This window comes from Poromitra crassiceps, assembly GCF_964638095.1.
Source record: "Poromitra crassiceps genome assembly, chromosome: 8".
Classification (NCBI taxonomy): Eukaryota; Metazoa; Chordata; class Actinopteri; order Beryciformes; family Melamphaidae; genus Poromitra; species Poromitra crassiceps.
Window position 1 is genome coordinate 14,519,670 of NC_139629.1, and position 25,684 is coordinate 14,545,353.

The window sequence follows — 25,684 nt, forward strand, 5'->3', positions numbered from 1 at the left end:
TCCTAAAAAAAAGTAACGTTCAGTGCCAAGGACGTCTGTGGACGTCCTAAAATCATAATTCATATTATTCCATAATTCTGCTGTTTAAGGTCGTACCCAGCCAGTGAGCATGAATCCCTTCAAGGGATCACACGGCGCCACCTTAAACATCGTCACAGGAGCTGCTCCACCCACCTCAGATCCTTTACTTTGTACAGGAGACAGCGGAGAAAGCCGTGGAAACCGATGCATGCTTTGTGCCAGAGCCGTATATATTGCTCCGTCTACAGCGAGAGTGGGCTCGGCTGCATCCGCGCTCACAACTGAGCTCTTAGCTTCTATCTATCTCCACACGATTTCCTAGAAAGCCATCCGAAGCCGAACGGGCCAAGCCTTTTCGTTCAGTCGCGTTTGCCAGCGCGCATCATTTCCTTGATGCCCATCAAGGAAATGATGCGCGCAGCAAAGCTGGGATCTGTCCGGGGCAAAAACGGAGTCGAGAAAGCAAAGTCTGTGCGTGTGGGAGGAGCCCGCAGCTCAGAGGTGGAGAGGGGGGGGGGGGGGGGGGGGGGTGTGTGGCTGCACAGAAACCACACCACACGCCACCACATCAGAAAACACCAGCCAGAGTCAGTGAAAATGTGCTCGAAATTAGAGTGCAAAAGGTATTCATAAAAGGGGCTATATCTTGGAACGAAAAAAAACACGACAGAAAACCCTTGAAAGTGCACTTTTTTGAGAGGCTATAATTTCATAATGGAACTGTCTAGAAACAAAATTTCTTCTTTGGAAGAAGCAGGAGTGTTCAATCTTTCATTAAAGTCCAGCCCCGTTAATATAGCCATAATAGAAAAAATTCTATAGCTGTTTTCAACTGAATGGAAGTGAATCTGGCACAGGCTCCAGACAATTTTACTGAAGCGCTGTGGCACTGAATGTGTTAATGTAGTGGCTAGCTACCCAAAACAAGCCAAGTCTACTATTTTCAAGTACTCTAATTGGCCTGACTCATTTGTAATAAGTGTGTTTCTACGGCTAAAGTTTTGCATGCTATCCTATCATCAGAACTGTAGCCTGATGCTAATGTAGAGGCTAGTGTTTTCCGCCTGCTTGTTAACGTAGCTAGAGGCTAGTGTTTTCTGCCTGCTTGCTAACGTGGACGCTACATGGATCTATTATATTATCGGGATGCTAGTGTTTTCTGCCTGGACGAGACGACCAGCTGGACCATGGAGGGACAACATTCATGTTTTTTTTGGCAACGTTAATGATTAACCGGTTAATTGATCGTTAAGGTCCACAACTAACGGTTAAAGGAAATGCATGAAATTCCCATCCCTAGTCCTGAGCTCTGCAGTGTGCACAGAGGTCCATCATCAGTGGATCGGTCTAGATGTGGTGTCCTGAGCTCTGCAGTGTCACAATGTCATGACATCACTGTCTGCCATAAATCACTGATGATTTGAGAGCACTCGATGTAATCAGTGATGTCACTCGAGCAGTGTCATCAGTGAGTGATGTCACTTGAGCAATTACACTCTTACTCTATTGTAGGGCGGCTTAAATTAGTTCAAGAAAGGCTGGTTATAGAAAAGGCCCTTGAAACCATGCACATGGAAACACCCACGGGCCGGATTCAAACCAGCGACCTAACGATGGTGTCACTGCAGCATGACATCACAGCAGGTGCACCTGTGATGTCATCGGTGATGTCATAGTTGCTGTTGTGATGTCATCATCAGTGATGTCATAGTTTCTGCTGTGATGTCAGCGGTGATGTCATACATGCCAGGATATAAATAAGCGATGTTTCAGTATATCTCTCTCTCGAGGCGGTAATGCAACATCTTGGATGCCAACTGCCGTAAAACAAAAGAGAAGAAGATATCTCTCTCCGATTCTCTGTTCAACTGCCACGTACTCGATCTGCTGCCTTCTGCCTGTGATACTCCAATAAAGCTTGAAAGATCTCCGTGGTTCTTATCTGTCATCTGTCGCGAGTTCCGATCTAAATAATCCAGCACAAATTAAGCGGAAGCTACAACTTCCCTACACTGGTCAAGATGCCGAATTTCAAGAGAAAATGTAAGCTGCTGTTTTTACTTCTCATCTCGGTCACTTTAATCTTCTACTATTGTAGGGCGGCTATGTATGACCTCAGGTTCGCCTTTGCACAGAACCAGCAGCAGTCCAACACGCAGCAAAGAGAAGCCAAAGATCAAGTGCAGGAAGTGAAAGTTGCGGAAAGTACCAAAAAGCTGGAGAAATGTCCCGAAACATCTCCTCTGCTGGTGGGTCCTCTGCTGGTGGAGTTCAGCTCTCCGGTCAACCTGGAGCAAGTCAGGAAGGAAAACCCAAATGTGAAGGCGGGCGGCCGCTTCCAGCCCGCGGACTGCGAGGCGCAGCAGAAAGTGGCCGTCATCATCCCCTTCCGCAAACGAGACGAACACCTCAAGTACTGGCTCTACTACCTGCACCCCATCCTGCAGCGGCAGCAGCTCCACTACGGAGTCTACGTCATCAACCAGGACGGGGACGAGATTTTCAACCGAGCCAAGCTTTTCAATGTGGGCTACGCCGAAGCGCTAAAGGAGTACAACTACGACTGCTTTGTCTTCAGCGATGTGGACCTCATCCCCATGGACGACCGCAACACGTACAAGTGTTTCAGTCAACCTCGCCATCTCTCCGTCTTAATAGACAAGTTTGACTTTAAGTTGGCATATTTTCAATTATATGGAGGTGTTTCCTCCTTGAGTAAGCAACAGTTCCAGAAGGTCAACGGCTTCTCCAACAACTACTGGGGCTGGGGAGGCGAGGACGACGATATGTACAACAGAATCATTTCCGAAGGCATGTCCATCTCGCGGCCCAAAGGAAGACTGGGGAAATGGAGGATGATCCACCACAACAGAGACAAGCTGAACGAGCAAAACCCACACCGTTTTGAGCTCATCAAACATGCCAACGAGACCACGCATAAAGATGGCATCAACTCCTTGTCATACAAAGTAGTGAAAATAGAGAAAGAACCGCTATACACCAACATCACAGTGGATGTGGGGAAACCAACAGTGGCTCATGCATTACATCACTGACTTTCCAGTCTGGCTGTGGATAGATACTCCTTGGATGGGAAACTGGGGCTGGAACTGGCATTTGAGGACCAGTGGTAGGAGGTGCTCTTCTGTCTGGTCTCTGGCCGCCCTATTCTGCCCTACAAAGCCTAACCGCGGTAACAATGAAACAGGGGGGAAAAGTTTTTTGACTGTCCAGCCAAATGTGTTATACGGTACATTGAAATGTGATCATGTGCTGATGATGCATGACGCTTACTGATTATAACATAGATGATGATGATGATGATGATGATGACGACTGTAATGATATGTAACGGAACACAACACAGCTCAAGAATTTAAGACGTGTTTACTTGTACATCAAGTGACAATAAATATTGTATCTATTGTAAGGGGCTGAGGGGCATGGTGATTGAGGGCTGCTATGTCCCCGCCCGTTGGCTCCATCATGTGGTCTCAGGAGGATGGTGTACCTGACCAAACTCACCCAGCTGTCCCCAACTACCTGATTGGGCCCAGATGTTCCCCATCCACCTGATTAGGCCCAGAGGAAGTGCAGAGGGCCACACTCATTGAGAGAGGAGAAGCAGCAGAGCAAAGAGGCTCAGAGAGAGAGCTGAGCAAGGACAACCAGACCTGACACCTAACTTGTGAGTTTACAACCCGGTAAGCCGGATAGCGGCCCGGATAGGGCTAAAGTCGAGTTCCAGTCGGAGCCAGTTTATGTTTACCTTTTGTGACTCTTTTGGTTCTCCCTTTTTATAAATAAAAGCCCAGGCCATTGCCACTTGGGAGAATTCACTACTTTGTGTGTTTGATGACTGTACAACCCAATGCTCTCAACCTAGCCCGTCCTGTTACACTATGTATAGATATGTTTATGACTAAAAACCATAATCAATGATAATATCCTAATACTTGACATATCCTTATAATAAAATTGCCTAGGCGGCTGGTGTCTGTCCGCTAGTCACAATATCACTTGACTTGACGTTGTGACATAGGCCGGAGCGAAGGCCCCTGGCAACCGATACCACGCGGCCCCAGCCCAGGCTGGTGCCTGGTTTTAGGTCTGGCTTTTACGTGTGACTCTTATGTGGTTTTAGCAAAAACACATATTTGGGAGGTCGCACGACCTCCCAAATATGTGTATGTTTTTGGTAGGGCTGTCCCAGCGAGTCGACGTAATCAATGATGTCGACTACGTAATTACATCGACGCATGCTACGTGCCTCGACGCGTCATAATCGTCACACAACAAAAATTGTGTGGCTAATTGTTAGCGGCTAACTGTTACTTGTCATTACTTTACATGGCAGTAAAATGCCACTGAATGACCAAATTGATTTAACTTTTAACCATTTCGATTTCCACTTTCAATACGGACCCCCAGCATTGGTTAGTTGTTAACGTCGTGACTATATTCATAACGTTATAACGTACTCCGGTTTGCGGTTTATTGAGGGCTGAATCTGTGTGTTGCGCAATAGCTACAACCCCTCAGCACTCTGGCTGTAGACCCGAGTTATAAACTGGAAACCGGAGTAGTACGTTATAAATATAGTCACGTTATAAACACGATAACTGGTAGTATCACGATAATGGGTAGTATCACGACACCACGGAGAAATCGATATTTTTGCTTTATGAATGTGCAATGTATTTACCTTCACAAATTATAATGTTGGTCCGCTACGAGACTTGGACAGTATGATAACCTCAGGCAAAAATACCATGGTTTTCACAGTACCTCAGGCACCTCTCAAATGTGTTATTGTAATATATATATATACAGATCCTTTCCCAAAAAATTTAATATCATGGAAAAGTATGTTTTTTTCCATAATTCCTTTGAAAAAGTTAAACTTTCATAGATTATAGATTCATTACACACAAAGTGAAATATTTCTAGCCTTTGTTTCATTTTTCATAATTTTGGCTTACAGCTCCAGAAAACTAACCTGACGCTGCCAGATGGACGGTTTACCAGAAAACCCCCAAAACAGTATTTCAAGAAATTAGGATAGTGTGAAGAAAATCAGCAGTTACTTCTCAGTTATGACTGACTCCAGCCTCAGTCCACTCCCTCTGAATCTCCACCACATTTTTTGAGCGCTCTAGTTTTTGTAAGAATTGTGTTTTTAAAAGGCTAAAGTTTGTGACTCAGGAAACATTAAGTCCGAACTGTCGTATTTTTCCAACATTTACACAATGATTCTTATAATAAGAATTGTATTGTTTATATTGAAAACTGTGATAACTAGCCACTCAAATGAGAGAAGATTTTGCATAATTATGCATTCAATGGATATTTGATGTGTTATGACATGGTGTATGCCGATATGATACTGTTGCTAATGTGTTTGCATATGATGGGTTCTTTCTTCAGTATCATCGGAGCGATCGGGACTGGCTGGTACATGATAGGGGTGTCAAAAATAATCGATTATAAGATGCATCGCGATGTGGACCTGCACGATTCTGCATCGATTCACAAATGTCAAAAATCGATTAAAAAATAATAATCAAATAAAATATAATGGAAGTACATGCAGTTGTTTATTTTAATTATGGATCATAATACAATGCAATTCTAAATGCACTTTTACTTTAAAAGTAGCCACACAGTGAGAAAAAAGAAAGTGAGAAAAAATAAAACATGTATTGGGGAAAAAAAGTGATGCATCGATTTAAGATGCATCGAGATGCATCGATAATCGTTATTGAATCGAATCGTAGCCCTCTGAATCGTAATCGAATCGAATCGTGAGGCGAGAAGATTCACAGCCCTAATTTTTGTAGGCTTAACCAGAAATCGCTGCCATTTCGGTTTGTCAGAGGAAAAGTGAATGCCGTTTTAGAATGGTCATTTCACTTAAATGCATAACATAAGGTCTGTGGTGAACAAAGGTTTATGGGAACGCGAATGTGGGTTCAGCAGGATAATCTGCACAAAAAATAACTTGACTTTTTGAAGCGTTTTATAAATTTATTTATCAATTTATTTACGTTCCAAAAGTCAAAAAAGTTATTCACGTTTGTGAAGATTATCCTGCTGAACCCAAATTCGCGTTCCCATAAACTTTTGTTAAGCACAGACTTTATTTTATGCATTTAAGCCGAAACCGCCATGTTAAATCCCATAGACTTTGTCTCTCACGAACCCGGAAGTATACTTCCAGATCATTCCTGCCGCTCCCTATAGACCTTATTCGATAACCCCGGACAGCGCCATATTGTTGACATACCGTCCTGCAGCTGACAACTATAGTAACGGCCTTATTGTCGTTTCTGTTCCATTACAAAATAGCGATAGTGATGACAGCAATAAAAACCCCAGAGTTGTTGTTTGTATGCTGCCGTTAATGCCTGTAATAATAAACAAAAGAAAAAACGAGGTGAACAGACTTTGCTGTGAGGAGCTGTCAGAAAGTTTCACCTGTCTCTCCTAACTATCCACACATCTCCTGTGCTGCTGACGTATCCTCCGTCTCGCTCCCTTCACGTCTGTGGACGGTAGAGATAGAAACAAACCACGGGGACTTTATTGCTGTCATTACTACAGCCGTGTGTAACGCAGGTCATCATCCGAACACAATTGGAACGATACAGGTAACACTAACGGCGGCTAGCTTCCTATAAACTCTGCTCTTACATAAGCTGTCACTTAAAGCGGCTGCGCTATGTCAATAACATGGCGGCAGTGGGCGTGCCCGTACGTGAGTGACGTCAATCGAATAAGGTCTATTGCAGAAAGGCGCTGGCAGCTCAATTAAACGCTTCCTGTGGACACGGCCCCTGAAGCTGTCAAAGCGTCTGTGTGGAACAGCCTGGCACAGAACATCCTGTTGGATACAGCTGTCAGACTGTTTGGCAGATCAGAAAACCACCACCTTAGCTTGCTTGGCCTTGACCTTCTTCACAGGAACATGCACCTCCTCGTGGTCGGCACTCATATTGTTGGACAGCCAGCCCACTGTCACAGAGTTAGCTAGAAGGACACAAGGCATAGATGAAAGCCTGATCAATCACAAACAAACAAAAGACAAGTACTCAATTACAGCAACTGTATGTGAACAAACAAAGACTCTGGGCAACATTTATTTTGATTATCGATTAAACTGTCGATTATTTTCTGGATGAATCGATTAGTTGTTTTGGTCTCTAAAATGTCAGAAAATGGCGAAAAAAGGTTGATCAGTGTCTTCCCAAAGCCCAACATGACATCCTCATTGGTCTTGTTTTGTCCACAACCCAACGAGATTCAGTTTACTGTCATAGAAGAGTAAAGAAAAGACACCAGAAAATATTCACATTTAAGAAGCTGAAATCAGAGAATGTTGATGTTTTTTTTCCTTTTAAAAAAATGACTCAAACCATTAATCGATTATCAAAATAGTTGACGATTAATTTAATAGTTGACAGCTAATCGATTAAGCATTGCGGCTCTGACAAAGACCCAAACCAGACACAGGACAACAGACAGGCTCAAACCAGACACAGGACAACAGACAGGCTCAAACCAGACACCGGACAACAGACAGGCTCAAACCAGACACCGGACAACAGACAGGCTCAAACCAGACACAGGACAACAGACAGGCTCAAACCAGACACAGGACAACAGACAGGCTCAAACCAGACAGGGGACAACAGACAGGCTCAAACCAGACACCGGACAACAGACAGGTTCAAACCAGACACAGGACAACAGACAGGCTCAAACCAGACACAGGACAACAGACAGGCTCAAACCAGACACAGGACAACAGACTAGGGTTGTGCGATGTCACCAAAATATCCATCGTGATTGTGTTACAGTGAAACATCGTTTTGAACGATGGCATCGTCATTTATGCCATCCGCCGCTGCAATGCACGTTAAAAGCAGGACAGCTGAGCTCTTCATGAGAACGACAGGCAGGCTACTAGCTACTGCACAGGGCCAGGCGACTCAAGCAGTGTGTAACAGCTAGCAGTAGCCTAGCTGCTGCTGCTGCTGCTGCTGTATTTCTCTCTCAACTCTCTCCAGTCTCCTCAACTCTCTCTCTCATTAGGTTCAAAAGCCCACCACGCGAATCTAACGTTATAGCCACCAGTAATTGTCAGTTTTCTGCCAGCTAGTTAAATTCAACACACACACACACACACACACGTTGTTGGTCAGGATATGTAACGTTAACGTTAGCCTATTTGTTTTGCGCCGTTCAATATTGCTAGTGCTGTATCAACTTTCACTTTGGAAACAGGCGAGTGAAATTCACAGTTGAAGACTTGTACTCACTTTGGGTTGAAAACAGGAAAGTCTTGTCTTGTCTTAAAAGTGTTCACAACAAAAGAACTGACTTCTCATGCGCGGGGGACACCCCGGCGCCATTAAACAAGCGCTCCCAGTGCAGAGAAGCAGTAGAGCGGGGGAGGAGGAGGAGGAGGGGAGGCTTCTCTGAGTCTGAACTGGGTGCGCTCGTTTAATGCTGCCGGCGCGTCCCCCACGCGTCACGGTAAGTGGACTTGGTATTTTTTATTATTAAAACGCAACAATTTAATTCGAACAGATAATTAATCACGATGATCCGATGTAGAAGGCTCAGAGGTCGATGGGGGGTCGGCCAATCACGATGGTCGATGCCATCGTCCATCGTGCCAACCCTACAACAGACAGGCTCAAACCAGACAGGGGACAACAGACAGGTTCAAACCAGACAGGGGACAACAGACAGGTTCAAACCAGACACAGGACAACAGACAGGCTCAAACCAGACAGGGGATAACAGACAGGTTCAAACCAGACACAGGACAACAGACAGGCTCAAACCAGACAGGGGACAACAGACAGGCTCAAACCAGACACCGGACAACAGACAGGTTCAAACCAGACAGGGAACAGACAGGGAGTGATTTGAGGATGGAGCAGGGAGGAAGGAGACTCACTTGAAGCCTGGTGCTCTGGACAGTCCTTCTGGAAATGTTCGACTGAACCACACACACGACAGCAACCGCCTGCAGAGAGAGAAATTGTAAGAGTGAAACTCAAGCTAACGATGGGAACAGTAAAAACAGCTTAGACCTGTTTTGTGTTTGATTGTGACAGTTAAAGGCCATTCTGGGACAGCTCCCACCTTATATATGCTCGCTAATCACCCTGCAGGAAAACCGCACTTATCAGTTACGTTCTCAAAATAGAGTGCTGCTGACCGTACCAAAGGCTCAGACTGAGTTTGGCAAAAAGGCCTTCCATTTGTCTGCCCCTCTGGCCTGGAATGAGCTTCAAGAAACACTGAATCTACAGGAGCTTGTCTCATTAGACAGTTTTAAAGTGATGTTAAAAGTCATGGAGGCAAACGAAATGCAGGTCTGTAAGTGTCATGATTTATGAGTGGTAACAATAGTTAGTCGATTGAATCATGCCTATCAATGTGAAATAATATGTTGTACGTTTTTCTTTTCTTTTAATCTTTGGTTGTTAGTTGCTTATATGCAAATGTTGTGGTGATATGTTATGTAACTGTATGTCTGTAACCCTGTGCTGCCTCTTGGCCAGGTCTCTCTTGCAAAAGAGGTTTTTAACCTCAATGAGACTAACCTGGTTAAATAAAGGTCAAATAAAATAAAATAAATAAATAAAAATGATTGTACCTTGTGCATATAGTCCTTTAGGATTATCTGGGCAGGACCGTGACAAGTGGCCGGTCTGACCGCAGATGAAGCACTTGGCGTAAGGGTAATCACCTGAGACAGAGACCACACATTACAAACAAACGGGTATTACAATCAGACACTGACATTAGATGCGTTACAAATGTGGAGAGGTCAACCTCGTGTTCCTACCGAGAGCGGGGTCCACTTTAGCTCTGCATTTTTGGATTTCGTGTTCAGTGGAGCCACAGCGGTAGCAGATGCCTCTGCCCATCTCCTCGTCTCTCTCTGCCTCGGGACAGTCCGCCAAACCATGGCCCGGCTTTCTACAGTTAAAACAAAGCTGGAGAGAGAGGGAGGGAGGGGGAGAGCAGGAAACAGGGAGAGGAAGAAGAGAGAGGCAATGGATTTTTATTTTTTTATTTATTCGTTTATTGAACAGGGACAAATGCATTGAACATGATTTCATATGACCTACAAAACAGATGTCATGCATACAGGTTTCTAGCCGAGGCTAATTTGCAACCCCTGTCCCTGGTTGGAAGAATAAGAGAAAGAGCAGGAAAAAAGAGGAAGAATTAGGGGACATTAAAACCAAAAGCGTTTTTGGAGCTGCCAGCGTCTTTCTGCAATTCATTCTCTATGTAAGGACGCGCTAAACGTGCTCCTCTTTTAATGAACGCACCTGGTGTTTAAGCGCAGGTGGCGTCTGTTGTTTTTGGAGGAGCGCTGTGGGCGTTTTAAAGCGGAAAAAAGTTGAACATTAGAGGAAAAGCGCTGGCCCTGCTCGTCTTTTTCACTCCACCTACCTTTTCTCCTCCCGAGGGATTTTCAACCTCCGCTGCTGCCAGAATTGGCAATAATCTGGCTTTCGTGTTGACAGTGAACAACATCAAACAGACAAAACTAGCTGGCTACCGTCCATGTGGTCGTTGTGTTCTGATCTGTACTGCACGCGACTACAGGGGAAAACAAACGGAGCACAAAAAAAAACGCTCCGTGCGCTGTGTTTTGTGCACAATGGAAGCGCTCTCGACATGATTTTCATAGCGTTCTGACTGAAAAAAGCGCTTTTGGTCTGAATGTCCCCTTAGGCTCAGTGTCCATATAGCGTCTTTTTCTGTGCCAACGCACAAAAGCTGGTCGCTCCTGAAAAGCGCCGCAGCTGAGAAATGTTCAACTTTTCAGAAAAGCACCCGGGTGATGTGAACCACTCTGACAGAGAGGCTGGCCGGTTCACCATAGCAACAACAAACATGAGGAAGTACAAGTTGGTGGAGAAATCAGTGAATTGATGCTACTGTAACAGCGATCATGAAGGCAGTAGGGATTCTTCTACCGGACATGTATTGGAAATATCTGGGAAGCCCTTGCTTGTTCCAATAGTCGGACAGAAGAGCTAACGTCAGGTGACGTTATCATGATGCACTTTTTATTTCTCCCCACAAAAAGCGCTCCAGGCAGCACGTTTTCCACATTAAAACCGCCCGCTATATATGGACACACACCCTTATCTCTGCAGTCTGCATACAACGTCCTCTGAGAGCATCTGGGAAACGTGGTTTGAAATGACTCACCATGTTGTTCTTCTTGTTATTCTGTCTCTTCACCCTGCGGTCTTCTCTTCGCTGGTCTTTTCTCAGGGCGCTGTGTACCTCCTCCCTGAAGTCCCGGTCTCCCTCCTCTCCTCCTCTGTCCCCTTTGGGCACAGGTCGTCCGGTCTGCTGGAGGTACTCCATGAAGCCGTTCACATCGACATTGTCATAGTCCTTCTTCTTGCGGTTGGCTTTTTTCACAGCTGAGCCACCGGGCTGAGTCCTTCTCAAATGGTCCCCACCTCCAGCCCCTCCCCCCCTGCCCTGCGGTCCTTGTCTGGCACCCATCGCACCACCTCTCCCCCTTCCCCTTCCTCCACTGAGTTGACTCCATGGAGTGGCGTCTGCTGGTTTGTGTTTATGGACATTATTGGCTCTGGCCCACCTCGTCATGACTGAGGATACAGGAAGCAAAAGTATGTTAGATAGTTTGTGCAATACTGCACAAACTCACACTCACAGAGCCATTTAATAGGCTCTTTCACACACAGATCACGCAAAATTGCAGTTTAGGAGTCCCGCAAAGCCCGCTGCCTCGCCACAGAAATTGCTTTCACACAGAGCCAAGCAGCACGGCCACATTCCCGTGCTGCGGTGTGCTTTCAGGTGAAATCCCCCGCTCCCGGACTGAAAGGCGAGCGGAGGGATTTCCAGCTCCTCCTAGCCCAAATGAATATTTTCATAGGTTAGTGTAGCCTAGGCTACTGTATGATGAACGAATTCATTCAACAACAAGACTTCCCTCCTTCTCCTAGTCCGCTGAGTAGGGAGGATAGGCAGTGGTGTAGTCTACGTGCAATGCATGCAGGTAGATGCAATCTACACACTGCGAAATTACGGTACTCAGATTTGCGTTGGCGCACTGGGAAATGCGCTATGATACGTATCGTTTTCAATTTCCATTCATAAAATTCACCCTGTGCGCTCTGTGTGTTACCCTACGTCCACACACAGCACCCAAGCCTTGCCTTTACCCACGCTTTTAAAGGCGTCCTTTTTAGTCAATGAGGCTGTGTACACAGGGTGCCTCAACGTGAACCTTCTGTGTACCCATGCCTCGCCTGAGCTGCGCCGATTTTTACATGAGTTTTCAAGCCGACTAGGCGCGTGAAGGCAGACTTTTTCTGTCAAGCCAGGAAAGAAAAACGCGACAATATCCGTGGGAAATGGCAAAGTCAACTGAATTTCAAAATAAAATGGTGTTACAGCGTTGAGCAGAGAGAGAGAGAGAGAGAGAGAGATTGACGGGTGGCTATCACGTGGGGCTTTCTCCCCGTCGGCAAATAAATCTTCAGGAGACAGAATAGCGACCGAAGAAGCAAGATGAAGCTGATGGCTGAAGCTATTCTGTAAATTTGGGGAGGAACAACAACAAGAAATGGGTCGAATCTCCGCCCACTTCTGGCCGAAACCACGCCCCCCCCCAGAGTCACAGTATACCCTCTGAAAAAAGGTAGACTACACCATAGGTGCACTCGCATGGTGGGCGGGCTCGCCTTAATCAAAACGGGCTCCGCCGCGGAGTGCATCTGCCGACTTTCTGGCAGCAAGTGTTGCATTAATTGCATTCAAGGAAAGCCAACTTTATTTATACAACACATTTCATAGAAGTAAATTCACTGACTAAGCAGATCGATATGGTGTCACCTTGTGTAATTCATTCAACAACCAAACATCGCTGATGTATGCCAGCCAAGGAGGTGCAGCTGTGCAGGTGCAGAAAACACGAAAGTTAAGCATTCGCACTGTTCCGCCTTGCTGCTCCGACGCTTTCAAGTGAGGCGGGTTGCCTGCTAAACCGGCGCTGTGACAAGCTTTGCTCCCAGGACAAAAGGCGTATAACAATTTACCACCAACGCGCGTTCATGACTTTCACATCGGAGGAGCGGATCCTATTTTCCGTGCATTTTTCGGCTTTCAAGGCCGGTGTGAAAGAGCCTATTTTGACATTATCAGCATCCCTTCCCTGATGATGATCACCAATGATGTCATCACCAATGTCACACAAGCAATTGTGATATCATCAGTAATCTGTGATGACTGATCATACCCACTGATGATGTGGATGACGTGCATTGGTTGACATGTTTGGTCACAACCCCCCAAAAGTGCACCTATGGCGTTTCGTCTCCAGACTCTCCACCCTAGAAATCTGCTGCGGACTAGTAAAGTTTCCAGTACATGGCATGCTATTAAAATACGCTTCATGAGGATTACACGTTTACAGTTTGTACTGCTTCCTTATATAACGTTACAAATAATGTAGCCTACTGTTAACTAGTCTCGCGTCGAGGCTTGACAAAAGCAACAGACAGGTTTGCAATTTATACATTTGTGTGAAAATAACTATCATCTGACCAAAACTGCCTCTCTAGCTAGTTGTTGAAATCAATCCGTACGTTAACATTACCTTTCAGGCTTCGAAGTCTCTCTAAACTTATATTCGTAATAAAGGTGGGGGCTAAAACCGACACTTCTTCCCGTAAATACAGGCTTCTTCACAAACACATTCCAACAAGTAATGACACCCAGAGATGAAGAAACATTACGTTATTTTAATATGTAAATACTCACTCTAGTAGCAGCGTTGGTACATGTGTCTACTGCCCGGATGCGATATTTTTCCCATGATGGCGAAGGCATGACCCGCCCTTCTCTGCCTCTGATTGGCCTAGCGTCAAACGTGGTTCATCCAATCACATTCGCTGCATCTCTTTCTAGTCTGTGGTCAGACAGTGGGTCAGACAGACAGCAGTTTCGCTAGAGCGAGTCTCGGTTGAGTTGGCTGACTTGGCTCTGGCTCTCCTGGAAAGCAGGCGAGAGCAGCCGAGCCGAGCGCAATCCGAGTGCAGTCGGCCAATCAGAGGCAGACATGGGCGGGTCATGCCTTCGCCATCATGGGGAAAATATCGCACCCGGAAGTGTTTGTTTCTTCTTCGTGCTGCAGACAAACTGTCACTGAGCACCACAGCGCCCCCAGTGTACACAATATTTTATAAGAAAGAAAGAAAGAAAGAAAGAAAGAAAGAAAGAAAGAAAGAAAGAAAGAAAGAAAGAAAGAAAGAAAGAAACTTTACCCTCAAAGGTTTTGGAGTGAGATAAACAAGGCTCTAGAAAGGCTAAGCAAATCCCTATGGAGATTGTATTGGATGATGGGGAGGCGTGCAATCAATCCGATATCGTTTTAAGGAAATGGGAGAAAGACTTCACATGTTTATTTTCTGGTATGAACAGTCCTGTCTTTGATGATCAGTTTTTGAAAGAAAGAAATTCCAGAAGGTTGAATTTGGAGGAGGTAATGTGCAGGGAGTTCTATAGTCCTAACCAAGCTTTGAGTGCTGATCTCACATTAGAGGAGCTCAGAACTGTTATCGAGAAAGCTATTGGAGTTGATGAGTTACCCAATGAAATTTTGAAGTCACCTAAGTTGCTTTATATTTTATTTAGGCTACACTTTTTCAAACCTGTTTTACGAATGGCATTGTACCCTCTGTATGGTATAAATCTATAATCAAGAATATTCCCAAATCCTCCAAACTCGATCCAAAAGTTCCATTGAACTATAGCCTAGAGGGATTAGCCTTATTAGCACGGTATGTACATTGTATTCATGTAGTCTAAATAATAGGCTCACCCACTATCTTGAACGTTCTGATCTACTTGTAGATGAACAGAACGGCTTTAGAAAAGCTAGAGCCTGCATAGATCACATTTACACCGTTTCTACAGTGGTCCGAGCTAGAATTCAGGAGAGAAGATCTACCTTTGCTTGTTTCATTGATTTTCAGAAAGCATGAAATCCCACCGACTGACCGGATGATGGCTAACACATTGAGAATATGAATAGCTGTGTGAGTGTCTGAGGCAGTGGCTCATGTTAACTAGTTTGAATATTGCTGCTTTGTGTTATCTATTTTTCTTCATATTCTATTATTTTGTCTTGTCTGCAGAGACCATAAAGCTTAATCTGATCTGATCTAATTTCTGTCTCTGTATTACATTTGTCTTATTGTAGGCTACGTGTCCACTTTGCCGTGCATTTCCATGCTTCCCATTCATTGTATGTGTATGCAGCTGCAGAGTAATTAATTTAGTAGTTTTTTTTGAGGATTTGTACATTTTAAGTATTTTTTTATAATGCTATAATTTTGCTCTTGAGTAATTTTAATAATATATTTTCTACTTGTGTACTTTCAAATGTACACTGAGTAAATGAGTTAATTTAGATTTTTGTTTTGCACAACGCACTATGAAAACAGCATTGTATAGCATTGGGATTGCTCACAGAATCACTTCTGCATTTATTTCCATATGTGCCAAGCATGTGGGTCAGGGGAGGCAGGGTAGGCAGTGCCTCACCTAGGCTAATAAGGAAAACAATGAAATATAAAGTTAGTTATTTTTATTTTTATTAATAAATTTATTTTTTATTATTATTATTTATTTTTTAACTTTAATTTGTTGAGATTGCTGTTCTCCCACTGTCTATCAGTGTCAAGCATGAGGCACTGCGCTTTTCTCACAGGTACGGCGATTTCCTGCATTAATTTTGACTGCCTGACACCCGTCTCGCTCGCCGTCCTCTGACCTCTGCACTTGTGGCGGGCTGAGTGAGTTTTCGCGAGTCGTTTTCGCTAGCTATTTCTGCATTTATTTCGTCTACCAACATGGATATATGGTTGCCTACTTAAAACAATTTACAACATTTACTTTTGAGGGGAAAAAGACCGTGGTCGCAAATGGAAAGCCAACACCTGACCTGGCGGAACTTACTCAAAGAAATGGACCGACGACAATTGACTTTTCAAGTTGGCTGCGCGTGCAGCCAGACTAGCAAGCTGTTCTTCTTCCCTCGGCCTCTACTATTCTCCACCAGCGACAGTGTGTGGGTGAAAGGGGGTTATAAAGGTAATATAAAAAGTGACATACATGCTGCATCGTTTATTGCAATCGAATTGGATGAAATTCAATATAATTATCACAAAGCCCAAATATATGTGGTTTTGCGATATGTCACGCGACAGATGCCTTTTTCGTGTTCTCCATAAGGCAATGGACATGCTGTGCGCGCGTCATATACTGCCTTGAACAAAGAATTAGCGTGGTGTTCTGTTCTTTGGGATTACTGTTCACAAATGATAATGTCACCTATACAGTTGCTTAGGTTTCTGAGAGACGCTAAGCTGGCATTAACTATACCTGTTACAACCGCATCTGTGGAGAGGACCTTTCAGCATTAAAACGTAAGACTTTTACAGCCGTATAGGATGGGACATGACAGACGTTACTCCTCTGATTTCCATAGAAAAGGAGAGACTGGTGAAATTGAGGAATACACCTGAGACTTCTACAATAAAGCTATCTGCATCTTTGTTCAGAGGGATAGGCACATGGACTTCATCTACAAATCAAGTAAGTGCCTTGTGGCAGTTCTTACAGTATTTCTAATTTTCTTTCTAGCCTTTTAACGCTTTCAGCATCGGGGACAGCGCCGTCTGCTCCCTCTTTATCTCTCCCTCCTCTCTTTCGTGTTCTCTGGCTCTTTCAAAGTCACCAGGGACAGCGCCGTCTGCCCCCCCCCCCTACTCTCTCTCTCTCCCCCTCTCTCTCTCTCTCAGTGCTGGGGGGACAGCGCCGTCTGATCCAAGTACCCCTCGCTGCAGCCCGCGGAATCGGGCGGAGTCGGATATGGGGCGGGGTCGGACATCAGGGGGGCGGGGCTTACTTACGACCACTTATTTCTTAAAGGTGTATGACGCTCTTTTTGCAATGCAAAAGAGAGGGGTACTTGATGCAAAAAACAATTAGACAACATTAGAATTAATTTGATAAAGAATAAAGAAGAGTAATTAGTGTATTGACAGGCTGCGATGCAAAAAAGAAGAAGACAATAAATAAATCCAATAATAGAGAAAAAATAAAATAAAAAATTTAAATCAAATAAAAAATTTGAAAATTGAAAAAATCTATATAGCCAAGCAGATAATTATGTAACATATAATCAGTGTTGGGCAAGTTACTTCCAAAATGTAATATATTACATATTACTAGTTACTTGGAGAGGTATTTATTTTAGGGACTGTTTTAGGTATTTTCAGATGACACAGGCTCTTGAAAATTTTTTTGTCAGATTGTAACTACTTACCGGACTCAGTAACTGTAATAATATTACCAAAATAGAGTGAGTAACTCGTTACATTACTCAGTTACTGCTTAAAAGTAATATACTACTGTAACTCGTTAGTTTTGTAACTAGTTACCCCCAACACTGCATATAATACTGTCATAGTAGCCTAGAGGGATTGTACAGCTGGATTACTAATGAGAAAGGCATCCATGAAAATTATTTAACACATTAATGTTGTAATTAATGTTAACACACAAACATCCCTACAAATATATACACACGCACACACCTATAGACTGTATATAATGTATTTTTAAAATTAATATTGTCAACTTTCTGGCTGAGTGCTGCATTTCAGAGACACAGAAACAAGGACAATAAAACAGTGTTGTAGAAACAAACTTACTTTATTAGACAGAAGAAAAAATAACTTTTCCATGACTTTTCACAACTTTAAGTACATGAACAGATTTTCAGATTATCATTTCAGACTAGTCTATGCCCTGTCGGGGCAACATAACGTCAGGGCAACATAACATCTGCCGCGATTTATACTCAGAATTAGCGTAAAATTGGGAAAATGAAAACATTGTCTACTTCACTTTCTGCCTATGCCAATGCTCAATGGCCATGTGCAGTTTGAGATGGATTGTTCCAAGCAGCAACTGCTTCATTGCCTGAATGCATCACCTGACTGGTTCGTTAATGAAGCAGATCAAAGTAGTGATGGCAAGTGTGACACTGAAGCTTTGATACAAAGCTCATTACCTGAATGAATCACCTGACTGGTTCAAAGCTTGCTTTGGAGAGCTTGAAAATTATAACAGAGGGTTAAACACCCTTAACGTGCCTGACTCTCTTGTGAACTGTGCATGCTCCACACACACACACATTTAAATGATTTATTTATGTCTACATAGATACAAGTACAAAGGACATAAACACTAATGCAATCAGATGTTGGGAGTCAGTCAGATACATGAGTGCCTAATTGGCGATCACATTAATGCATACACAAAAGATGACACCACACAGGATGATGACAATGGCAAATTGACAGATACAGTTCTACTGTAAGGTAAGATAGCGGTCAGTATCCACTTCATGGGTACAAAAAGCAGCGCCTCCTCCATATTGAGCGTCTACCAATAATAGCAGATACTGAACAATACCTTGCTAACTGCTTGGCCCTTCTCTTTGGGAGACAAGCCATCTGAAGGCCTCTCACAACCAGCTTATGGATATGACCCAGGCTACCAAATATGAAAACTAGAAGTTTACACCTGCAGCCCAGCTGTGAGATGGTCTGCTGCAGCTGTTGATATTTCAGCATCTTGGTTAGAAAGGCCTCCTCTAGGCTGTGGTCAAAGGTACAGCCAACCTCTAGAACAAACACCTCTCTCTCATTTTCATTGACAATAACATCTGGAGTGTTAGCTGGAATATTAGAGAAAACATCTGAATCATCACTACACAGACTGAACATGCTCTGCTTCACAGTAGAATGTTTATACAGTGAAATAGAAGATCTGAAAATAGAGGTGATATCTTTCGATATCAAATCCACTATTCTATCGTGCCTACAAATGATTTCCGGCAGTGCGACTGACTTTTATACCGAAGCCTTGATGCTTCAAAGCAACACCAAAGCTTTGATACATGTCAAAGCAACTGAAGCTTTGATACGCGCTGTAGCAACTCATAATGCAATAACGGCTCATAATGTAATAACTTAAATGTAATAAAAGTTCATAATGTAATAAAATCATGAGTGCATAATGTAATAACAGCTTTGCGCATAATGTAATAACTTATTACATTATGCGCCTTAATGGCATCACTCATAATGTAATAACAGCTCATAATGTAATGGCTCATATGAGAAAATTGCTGGATTATCATCATCATCATCTTTACCTCTGCCATTACATTATTACATTATGCGCAAAGCTGTTATTACATTATGAGCCGATTATTACATTATTAACTTTTATTACATTTAAGTTATTACATTATGAGCCGTTGTTACATTATAAACCATTATTACATTATGAGTTGCTACACGCGCTTCAAAGCAATTCCATAGAACCACTGCTTCGCTTGTACAGACAGGACAGACGTTTCATTATATAGTAAGATTTTAGATACAGATTCAGGAAGGAACCAGGAGAAGCTCACACACTGAAAGAAAAAATGGAATGTCCACTCCAAAGGTTCACGGATGTGAAGATGCCATATATTTAATGGTCCATAAAATAATACAAAGGTGCTACCATGTGAAAAAAGAGAAAGAAAACTGAACAGAAACGTTTCGGCTACAAAGCCATCTTCAGTCTGCCAGATACAGATTCAGAACAGGTTTTGACTCATGACCGTGGAAACTCACTCACTCACTCACTCACTCACTCACTCACTCACTCGTGAAAAGTGCATCCAGCTTCATAAAAACAGTCAATACTGCAAAATCCTGCCAGATCATTCTCTGAGTAAAACCCTTGCACTTTTCCTCGCTGTCCATGCCCCCTGTAGCCTTCAGTGTCTTTATATAATCTTCGGCACTGTATGCAGTTGCAGATTTGGTAGGGGATCCTGTATGTCCTCGTGTAGTCGGTGGAAAACACTTTCCAGTTCACCACACCTGTTGAAAAAAGAACACAAGGGCTCATGTGTAAAGGTTCAGGTTATTTTTTATTTAATGCTCTGGCCTCGCTGCAATGTAGGAAGTGGCAAGCCGTCATGTCCAAGATGACTGCACCTATAGTTTACTGTCTATTATGTTCTATAAGCAAGTGACTTTACCTGTAGCCCAGAGATGCTGTGCATATAAAAAGATGGGAGTCTAAATGAAAACTTAAGGGCTAACAATGTCTGTCTGTTTGTCTGTCTAATGACACTGCATTTGTGTCTGGGCATGTGTGCATCTGTGTGTGTCTGTGTGTGTGTGTGTGTGTGTGTGTGTGTGTGTGTGTGTGTGTGTGTGTGTGTGTGTGTGTGTGTGTGTGTGTGTGTGTGTGTGTGTGTGTGTGTGTGTGTGTGTGTGTGTGTGTGTGTGTGTGTGTGTGTGTGTGTGTGTGTGTGTGCGTGCGTGCGTGCGCGTGCATGTCTGACCTTGTCTGGGTCCAGAGAAGAGGACTTCAGGTTCCAGCCAGATGGTTCCGTCTCCATGGAGAACAGCAGTTGCCGTGGTGTAGGGCAGAGATACCAGGTTCTTCCCTTGCTCCTCCTGAACACACACACACACACACACACACACACACACACACAGACACACACACACCATTGGAGGCGTGGCCACCTCCATTAAAGTCTGCTTTTACATTATCAACCTACTAGCCTTCATTTAAGGACATTTAGGAGCCTATGATATTACAGTAGTGTGTGTGTGTGTGTGTGTGTGTGTGTGTGTGTGTGTGTGTGTGTGTGTGTGTGTGTGTCTGTGTGTGCGTGCCGTGTGTGCGTGTGTGTGTGCACTCACCCTGTGTATATCCAGTGGCAGTACGTATCGCCTGACCTCGGGCTGAGGAGGCTTCATCGCTGCTTTCACCTCCTCCCACTCCTCCCTCAGGTTGGCCAGATAGAGGTAGTTATACACAAAGTCATGACTGGAGAGAGAGAGACAGAGACAGAGATAGAGATAGATAGAGAGATAGATAGATAGAGAGTAATTACAGTATAATATACCTCTTTCACACCAAGGTCCAGCCAGGGATATTCCTGGGTTGATTTTGTGTTTGAAAGGCCCGACCCGGCTTGGCGGCCCACCTCACAGGTGGGTCGGGCAAGGGTTGATGTCCGTGTGAATGGCACACGGACCTGTGGGACCTAGGGACAAATTAATCTCATTGGTTGATATATTAGGTTACAATATAAACATCTGTAAAACTGATAAATAAGATTACATCGTTTCCTGTTATCATTAGTAGTCGGCAGGGTTATTCTTGGGGCGGTGATTGGAATATGTGTACTGTACCATCTATGGCTCCGCCACACTGAGGGTAGCCAGTGCCACAGTTCAAAAAGCCTCCAATGACCCTTTTTCACAGCAGTCATTTTCAACACAGGTGCAACCAAAACATTAATGAGGGCCCCAGCACTGGAACACCTAAATGGATTGGAAGTTGGAAACCCTCATTAATATTTTGGTTGCACCTGAGTTGACCCTCCTTTTGAGATACAAAATGCCTGTTGTGAAAAAGGTAAATTGTGTCATGGAGGCGCTGAAGTCAAATGAACTGCTGGTATAGCATTTCAACTAGCTGCACCAGCACACCAACCCAAACAAACAGGCAATGCTGCAGTACAGGTGTTACAAACTACCACAAAGCAATGGCTAATCTGCGCCTTACACACACACAGGACCGTACCCTTTCCAGGTGCAGAGGTCGACGACGATGAAGCCCTGGTCTTCATAGGAGTTAATGTGGTGGAAGAGGTTAAAGGCTGAAGTTCTGAACCTGTGGCTGCTCAAATAACTGGCTGGTTCCTTACTGGCCAGGTGGAACCATGTCTACAACACACACACACACATAACACATATATGAGGAAAAATGCAGGGGCTCACATGTATGTACGTACGTACGCACGCACGCACGCACGCGCGCGCACACACACACAGACACACCACACACTTACCCCCATGTTGGACTCAAAGCAGTCCATGTAGTTGGTTCCTCTGATGCTCCAGGCAGACAGGAACTTGAGCAGGTTGATCTTCACCGGCTGCTCCACAAACACAAAGTAGTTGTCTGTCATACCAAAACTACAGACAGACAGACAGACAGATGAAGACCAGAATATATACACTATATACAGTAAATCCCTTTCTACAGCTATAGGTACATTTTCACAAGTACACAGAACTTTTGCATCTTTATGAACTAGGCATCTCGCACGCTCGATTCCTAGGCTCGCCCGCTGTGCGGGCTCGCCCACCCTGCAGCTCGAGCTGCTGCGTCACTGATGTCCGTCTTATGACATCATCAGTGACATCACAATGATGTCATAGTGACATCCTCAGTGACATCACAATTGCCCGAGTGTACTCAAAAACATGACCAAAATTGCAGAACCCACTTACTCCCTTTTATATAAGGAAGGATTAGATACAGAAATAATTTCTCAAGTCCTCTAAACTGTGTTGAAGTCTGAACGACCTGAATGTGCCTCTTGGTAACCATGGTGACAGCAATGTGGTGAAACCTCATTGTGAAGTGTTTGAGGCAACAGAAGGACTAACAACACACCTGTGCATGTAGGAGGGTTTGAACCTCTCACTGCTGGGCAACTGCACCAACACCTGGGCCTTTTCTATAGGATCTGACTTGTCTGGAACTCTGAAAGAAAAGATTTTGGGTTAGGGTTAGTTAGTTAGTTAGTTTCAATCCAGAAAATAGGCTGGGTGTTATGAGGTTAATGTGTATTATTTTCTGTTAGAGCCTAACATTGTCTTTCACCTTTATACTTCACTGTTGCATGGTTCTGCATATGGCAATGCACAGAATGCCTCGCTGCATTCTTGTATGAGCAGAATGGGCAGTGATATGATTCTGAAGACTTTGTAGGCACAGGCTCTTCTCCATCTTCTAAGATGGTGAGGTGTCTGAGGCAGATGTCAAAAAGGTAATAAATAAACATCCAAATCTAGGCTACATAGAGCTGAGGTTCCCAAACTTTTCCGACTAGCAATTACGCATGTTGTAAAGTAAAAAAATTGTTACACTGCTGCTTACCTATGTGCCACCTCTGCAGAGTCTGTAACTGTTGGACTGATAACAGGAGACTGCGTTGTAGTTGATGAAATGGGGGCCACCACAGTTGGAAGCACGGCTGTAGACGTTACAGCAGACTGTGGACAGAGAGACACAGTTACACAGGATCATGTTCCTAAATGCGTGTGTGATGGCTAGACTGTTAGCTAACAGGAGCGCTACAATTGCTCAGGTATATTTTGGCTGTAGGTCAAAGCCTAGAACAGTGACCTAAGACTGTGAATAAATGCACGGATTGCAAGTCGTACTTCGTCTCCTTCCTCCTTGCTTTCGGTCCGGGAGCGGATCATTACAGTAGGCTTAAGGCCTGTTGAGATAATTACATATTACAACAACTGCATCGTTACAAATCAAATATGAAGTTAACATACGATCACTTTTTGACTTCATACAACACAATTAACAGACGCGATATCAGGCCAGTAAGATAATAAACGCTTCGTCCGGTGGTTTTGGTTCGGTAACATTAAAAATAAAAAAGCTAGCGAGCTATCGTAGCTAGCAACAAGCTAACGCTGTATTCGCTAACCTGTTTTTCATGCACAATGCTGAACTTTGAAAACAATACAACGAGTGCAAACTTCGTGCGGTTAAACAAACACATACGTTAGGTACAATTGCAGGAATTACCGTATCGCAGGTTTACTAGCCGTTTTACAATTACAAGTCGTTTTGTGGACAATCTCCAGCGACACTGCTGAGACTTGGACGTTTTCAGGGAAGTGACGTGACATGACACAAGCAAAAAAACAAAAACCAAAAAACCCGCCCTGATGTCAGCCCCCGCCCCCCTGATGTCAGTCCCCGCCCCATATCCGACTCCGCCCGATTCCGCGGGCTGCAGCGAGGACCCTCTCGTCTGATCCCAATCCTATATGGTTGATATTTGGTCATTCAAACGATTGGATACGTTACATATTGGTTAAGATAGATGTATTTGCGTATTGTCATTCGATGAATGTTTGGTTGTTAGGGTGTGTGATGCTGATATTAGTGTGTGTACACTGGTGTACTTCTTGTTGTATCGACTGAGTGCACTTTTCTAGTTTGCACTGGGTATGGGTAACTGCACCTTTTTGTCTCTTTGTTATCTATTTTTCTTCATATTCTATTATTTTGTCTTGTCTGCAGAGACCCACTTTCCCCCATACATCAATAAAGCTTCATCTGATCTGATCTAATTTCTGTCTCTGTATTACGTTTGTCTTATTGTACGTGTCCACTTTGCATGCATGCGTGCATTTCCATGCTTCCCATTCATTGTATGTGTATGCAGCTGCAGAGTAATTAATTTAGTAGTTTTTTTGAGGATTTGTACATTTTAAGTATTTTTTATAATGCTATAATCTTGCTCTTGAGTAATTTTAATAATATATTTTCTACTTGTGTACTTTTAAATGTACACTGAGTAAATTAGTTAATTTAGATTTTTGTTTTGCACACCGCACTATGAAAACAGCATTGTATAGCATTGGGATTCCTCACAGAATCACTTCTGCAATAAAGTTATCTGCATCTTTGTTCAGAGGGATAGGCACATGGACTTCATCTACAAATCAAGTAAGTGCCTTGTGGCAGTTCTTACAGTATTTCTAATTTTCTTTCCCTTTTTTAACGCTTTCAGCATCGGGGACAGCGCCGTCTGCTCCCTCTTTATCTCTCCCTCCTCTCTTTCGCATTCTCTCGCTCTTTCAAAGTCACCAGGGACAGCGCTGTCTGCAGGTGTCGGAAATAGTCTAATAAAACCAGCAGAAACAAATTTTAAAAGCTCAGAATGAAACGTGTTGCTAATTGAACGAATTTCCACTTTGAAGAGCACATCACGACACCCAGCCCAAGCCTCCAGGCTGCAGGGCGCACTGACGAAGCGCTCATTGCTCTCTCCTCCTTCTGACATTCTCACTAATTCAACAGTGGTTTACCTGCTTTTGAGATCTGCAAAAAATAGTTTGCTTCTCTCTCCACCCTTCTCCCTCTCTCTCTTTATCTGCGACAAGGGCTGTAGGTGGCTATTATGCGCTCTGTGTCCGGCTGCACGACATGACGAGTGCAGCAAGTCCACACGCTGACAGCTGTCAGCACTGCGAGACTCGGGAGGATGAACAAATGAAGCAGTCTGTCCAAACTTTTTACCGATCTTATATGAGATGCAGAGAAATAATTATATATTAATAGCCGATGTGTTTAGAAGAGCATTCTCACTCAGACAGTCTTGCTATAGTGTAGTGTAGCGTTATATTTTACATGCTTAAAGTGCTGTGAGATTTGTTTGGGAGCACATGGTGGCGGGATTGAAAGTCGCTGCGTGGAGGGAGAGAGAGAGAGGGAGGGAGAGAGGGAGGGAGGAGGGGGGGGCTCGAGCACCTTGCTCCCTGCTGCCCTCATGTTGACACTCCAAAATGGAAACAGCCGTAATCGGTAATCGTTGTGGGATTATTACACCTGAGAGACAGACAGACCCGGAGAGAACTCAATTTACGGTAAAAGTGTGGATTCTTCA

The 25,684-nt window shown here is 43.9% G+C and overlaps 2 protein-coding genes, 1 long non-coding RNA gene and 1 pseudogene across 5 annotated transcripts; 1 reads left to right on the forward strand and 3 right to left on the reverse strand.

Moving 5' to 3' along the window:
- Positions 1-746: 746 nt before the first annotated feature.
- Positions 747-3,077, forward strand: LOC310780485 (beta-1,4-galactosyltransferase 1 pseudogene; annotated as a pseudogene). The gene has a single exon. The product of its transcript is annotated as a beta-1,4-galactosyltransferase 1 pseudogene (transcript).
- A 2,545-nt stretch (positions 3,078-5,622) lies between these two features.
- Positions 5,623-13,892, reverse strand: zcchc9 (zinc finger, CCHC domain containing 9). The gene is made up of 6 exons (XM_083641548.1): positions 13,864-13,892; positions 11,272-11,684; positions 9,887-10,037; positions 9,695-9,787; positions 8,990-9,058; positions 5,623-7,050 (listed from the first exon to the last, which is right to left on the reverse strand). Exons 2-6 carry the CDS (start codon positions 11,680-11,682, stop codon positions 6,938-6,940), a joined length of 837 nt encoding a protein of 278 aa, XP_083497674.1. The 5' UTR covers positions 11,683-11,684; positions 13,864-13,892; the 3' UTR covers positions 5,623-6,937.
- Positions 13,893-19,440: 5,548 nt separating this feature from the next.
- LOC310781489 (retinal Mueller cells isomerohydrolase-like) lies at positions 19,441-22,695 on the reverse strand. 2 transcript variants are annotated; one of them, XR_014552972.1, is made up of 7 exons: positions 22,660-22,695; positions 22,049-22,135; positions 21,781-21,923; positions 21,098-21,238; positions 20,892-20,976; positions 20,525-20,639; positions 19,441-20,054 (listed from the first exon to the last, which is right to left on the reverse strand). XR_014552972.1 is itself a non-coding variant. In XM_083642130.1 (6 exons), exons 2-6 carry the CDS (start codon positions 22,073-22,075, stop codon positions 19,831-19,833), a joined length of 636 nt encoding a protein of 211 aa, XP_083498256.1. In that variant the 5' UTR covers positions 22,076-22,135; positions 22,660-22,695; the 3' UTR covers positions 19,441-19,830. The 2 variants fall into 2 exon arrangements, 1 of the variants encoding a protein (XP_083498256.1); XM_083642130.1 differs by lacking the exon at positions 21,098-21,238 and having other exon boundaries at positions 20,892-21,018.
- A 13-nt stretch (positions 22,696-22,708) lies between these two features.
- On the reverse strand, positions 22,709-23,894 carry LOC310781491. The gene is made up of 4 exons (XR_014552973.1): positions 23,815-23,894; positions 23,146-23,261; positions 22,870-23,015; positions 22,709-22,741 (listed from the first exon to the last, which is right to left on the reverse strand). It is a non-coding gene; the product is annotated as an uncharacterized lncRNA (long non-coding RNA).
- Between the last annotated feature and the right edge of the window lie 1,790 nt (positions 23,895-25,684).